The sequence below is a fragment of the Lytechinus variegatus genome, chromosome 13 (genome assembly GCF_018143015.1).
Source record: "Lytechinus variegatus isolate NC3 chromosome 13, Lvar_3.0, whole genome shotgun sequence".
Taxonomy (NCBI): Eukaryota; Metazoa; Echinodermata; class Echinoidea; order Temnopleuroida; family Toxopneustidae; genus Lytechinus; species Lytechinus variegatus.
Window position 1 is genome coordinate 23,942,510 of NC_054752.1, and position 4,675 is coordinate 23,947,184.

Consider the following 4,675-nt stretch of genomic DNA (forward strand, 5'->3'; position numbering starts at 1 on the left):
ACTACTACTACTACTATTACTACTACTACTACATGTTGTACTACTACTACTACTACATGTTGTACTAAGACTACTACTACATGTTGTACTACTACTACTACTACTACTACATGTTGTACTACTATATTACTACTACTTCTACTACTTCTACTACTACTACTACTACTACTGCTGCTGCTGCCATCCTTATTCTCCTGCTGCCATAGTTCAGACTCCCTACCCATCTCCATTCTATTCCTTCCTTTATCCAACAATCACAATCCTTGTATTCATCATTTACCCCACTCCTTCATATTCCAACAAAATTGTGATTCGAGGGGCGGGGCGCACGGACCTCGATTCAGGATCAATCATCAAAACATCCCCCCCCGCCCACCATTCGATGACCGATACATATCCTCATCACATCCCGGTATGACTCGGTCATTTTTTTTTGTATCTCCTGCTTTAATGACTACATTCATTTACCTTCTCACTGTCACATATTTCTGTGATTTGTTTAGAATCCATTTCCTCATGTTAAAATAATCAAAACATCCCCGCTCACATCCACTTGGGGAAGCCTTTGCAATTATAATTGCTCAAGTATTATATGAGGTAGTTCTGGAAAGTCCCTTCTCGGATGCCTGTCGTATAGCAAGCCCAGTTCGCTTTGGTTTATTTTTAGAATCTCTCACATACACAATGGGGTTCTAGAAGGAAGTGAACGCCAATATTAATGGCGAGAAATTATCCCAGATTCTATCATAACCCAACCAAGCGAGACCCCTAGACAAGCATGTCTACCACCATTTCAGGACTGCCCGTGTATGTTTGGCGGAATCAATCGACCCAAAGTACAGCCACCACTCTCCGTGGACTTTGAACAAGGAATGATCTTCATCGATCCTCATCACAGTATTCGGACAATTTTCTTTTATTTCTCGAGCGGAATTTTGACAACCTCATTTTACTATCAGTCAGATCAGACTTGGTGGGTGATTCATATCTCCGTATCTACCCTGGATTTACTTGACACGTTCTCCCTTCAAAATCGGAATATTTTGGAATTGAACCTGTAACATCCGAATAGTAAGTATATAAAGGTGCAATTACTATTATTTTTCATTTCATAACATTGTTGTATGAACCATAGATTTCATAGATTGAACGATATACATAGAATTTCTGGTATTAAGTCCGCTTCTTACGATGAGATATAGAACGTACTTAACTTTAATCACACGACATATGCATCAATGATAGCCTCCTTAATTGTCTGATGCACATGAATTCAAATTATTATGTGTCCCATTTATTTTATTACCCTAGTGAATATCACTTATGTCAGTTTCTGTAACTAATTTCCTTTATTCACGCAGCTTCATGAATGTAGTTAAGAACAGCCCAAAGAGATGAGAATTGAAATTAAAGTGTATTATAGGGGGAAAATAGTTATGAAAACTGATTAAAATCCTCAATATTCCTCGCGATTTTAAGGAAAATTTAAAAGAAATTTCAGCTTGCGCTTCGCGCTAGCTTTATCTATTCAGGTCTTACGAAGTACCTAGTCTTGTAGAAATAAAGCTAACATACTTAAAAGTTTCGGTCTTAAGGATGATATGCTTCCTCCACCCCCCCCCCCCGCCCAGACATAGGGCTTGGGGCCATGGCATGACCGCCAAAATCTTTACGACCAAGAAAGAAAAGAATACTGAATATGAAAATCATGCCAAAACCCTTTATGCCATGTCTGGTCTCCTGAAATTTTAAAACTAACTCACTCCTCTTAAACTGCAATAAAAAACAGAGTATAAGGTAAATGTTTTCTGGAATAGGATGTTTAGTAATTATCTATTGATACATATCTTCGCGACAAACCCCCTATTTTTAACATGTTTAAGGTAAGTTAAGACCAGTTTACTTAGGATAGAGAAATTGCCCTTAATGCTGTTTGAATTGACACAATGTAACTCAATATTCCTTGTGGGGATCTAAATCGAATTTACCAATATTCCTTTGGTTCTTCTTTACAGGTTGGGATGGAGGAAGGACGTGGTTGTTGAAACACTTTTGTGTCTGAAGCTTCCTTTGTACAATCTTCCTCTTTTTGGATCTTGTGTAAACTTGACTTTTTGGAAATCCCGACGAATTATCAACATGGAAATAGAAAACGATGCGATAGGAGAAGTTGGGTGTCATCTAACATGGCCAGAACTTCTTAAAATAACCCAGGAACAGCTTGAACGGTCCTGGAACTCACTTGAAACGCGGAAGGTAGAATTTTCTGAGCTGCCGACATATTATTGCTCGATCAAAAACCTTCAGGGATTCATCTTGTATTCACTGAATGATCAGAAAACAGCTGAAGAAAAGTTTGATGAAGTCATGGAGTTGGACCCTAACAACATCATTGCAACTGGAAACCTGGCAGTTCTCTATAGGCGCCAGTCCAAATTGAAACTTTTCCATGAATTCATACAGAAGTTGCAGAAGCTACTGTCTGATCGAGACCCTGTATATCTTGCTCGGGCGTATGCTGATCGCGCCCATGCGATTCGCCACTTTGAACAGGACGTTCGTCCTTTCAGTTACACTGCCTTCATCAAGAAGGCAGTCGAGATCGGAGCTGAGACCGACGTTCCAGAAAAGGCTGAATGGATTTTCGACTATGGCCTCGCTCTTTACCGCAGAGACAGTCAGCTAGTTGCAGGACAAGCAGCAATGGCAGTGACAGAACCCAGCTTCAAGGAAGCCATCGTGTGCTTTGCCTCGGTCACAGAAATGGTGGATGCTCCGCCGGCTTATCGCGCCCTCTCTTGGGTGTTTATGGGAATTCTCTTACGGACCAAGACTTCAAGATCCCTTGGACAGGCCTTACTCGATACTACTCACCTCCATTCATATACGTCAATGGACTGTTATGAGCAGGCACTGTCACTGCAGCCTGATCATCACATTGTGCTACGACGAGTTGCCTCTGAACTAACCTTGATGAAGCAGTTCGACCGTGCAGAGAAAATGTTCCAAAAGTCAATTGAAAAGGAAGCTTCGTGGTTCGGACATCGCCACTTAGGTTTGCTGTACCTAGCTATGTACGAGGATGATTATGGTAAGGATTCGAAAGTAACATCGGAACAACAACTCAGTCTACTAGCGAAGGCTCAAGAGCAATTTCAGACAGCACTGCAATTCAAGCAGGTCCACGCAGATCATTCTGATCTAGGTTACATAGCCTTTCTCAGAGGTGATTACGACACAGCCGTTCAAGAATTCAGTCTTGCAGTGCGGTCTAGCCATGACGACAATTTCGACATCGCCGAAACACACTCAAGGTGGGCACGGTGCCTCAAGAAAATGGGCGAAGAAGAGGGCGCACTTCTGCAGCTTTCAGAAGTTCAGAAAGCCCAGAAGAGACTGCAAAAGCAGGTTGAGATCTTACAAAATATCTTTACGCACAATCACGGAATCAACTGTTGTGGTTTTGAATGCGACTTATCACGATTTGACTACTGCTCTTCTGAGCGACAAGGATTCGTGAACATTTTATCCGAGAATCAATGTGCTTACATCAATCCTCTTTCACCTCTTCTGCACCGTCAACCCAGCTCGTACAAGTTTGATTTCTTCGTCAGCTTCACCCACATCGACCACAAATGGACAGTCTCGTTCGTGAAGAGACTGGAAAAGGATTTCGACGTCCGAGGTTGCATTCGCTACCGTGATTACGCGTACGGTGCGACCATCGCAGAAAACATCGCTGAGAACATCGACGAATCATATCGGATAATTTTGATCTTGAGTCCCGATTCGCTCAGGGATCACTGGTGCCGTTATGAGCTTCAGAGAGCGCACATCGAAACCCTGAAGAGAAGATGCATCGTACCTGTACTGTTGCGGACGTGCAAACTCCCCCGAGAAGTGGAGAATCTCACGCACATCAAGTGTAACCGGGGCCAGTTTGCATTGGAGGACTGGTATCGGCTTCGAGAAACTCTTCGACAAGACGAGAAGAAGACCAAGATGAACTTGGACAGTTGACTATCTGTACCAGCATCTCATACTGAGATGGGATCAGAAATACAATCTGGTATTAAACAAATTCCTGTCAAATTGAAAAGGACGTTGCGCAGATTTGTTATGCAATAATGTTGGTAACTTTCTCAATTTCTTTGTCGTATAGGTTAAAGAACAATAATTAGAAAAAAATGGCATTCTTGTAATCAGATAACCATGACAACAATAATAATCCATTTTCCCATATTTTGACTGCGGTTGCGCAAGAATCGCTTGCCAACGCCTCATAACCAGTTCACAGATATAGGCAAAAAAAAAAACCCACACAAATAATAGTTTCCAATCCACCATTGAATGAAGCGTCACTTTACTTTGCCACTACTTTTAGCACAATAATAATAATAATAACTAGATTTTAATTCGTCATTAGGACGAATTAGGTGGTCTGTCATGATTTTTCATTCAGTATCGGCTGATGTTGTATGAAATGATTTTTTAGATATGATTCATAATCTTGATCATAGACATTCTAGGAATAAATTTTTACCATTGCTAAATTTGATTATTAATGTGGTGATAACAACCGTCATGATTACAATGATAATGCAATACGGTAAATACGACATGAAGTTTGGAGCACGTAAAATGCCTTAAAACTCCTCAAAAATTTGATACGATT

The 4,675-nt window shown here is 41.0% G+C and overlaps 1 protein-coding gene across 1 annotated transcript; it reads left to right on the plus strand.

Moving 5' to 3' along the window:
- The first annotated feature begins 640 nt into the window (after positions 1-640).
- Positions 641-4,400, plus strand: LOC121426877. The gene is made up of 2 exons (XM_041623280.1): positions 641-1,071; positions 2,016-4,400. The coding sequence occupies exon 2, from the start codon at positions 2,140-2,142 to the stop codon at positions 4,018-4,020; it is 1,881 nt and encodes a 626-aa protein (XP_041479214.1). The 5' UTR covers positions 641-1,071; positions 2,016-2,139; the 3' UTR covers positions 4,021-4,400.
- The last annotated feature ends 275 nt before the right edge of the window (positions 4,401-4,675 follow it).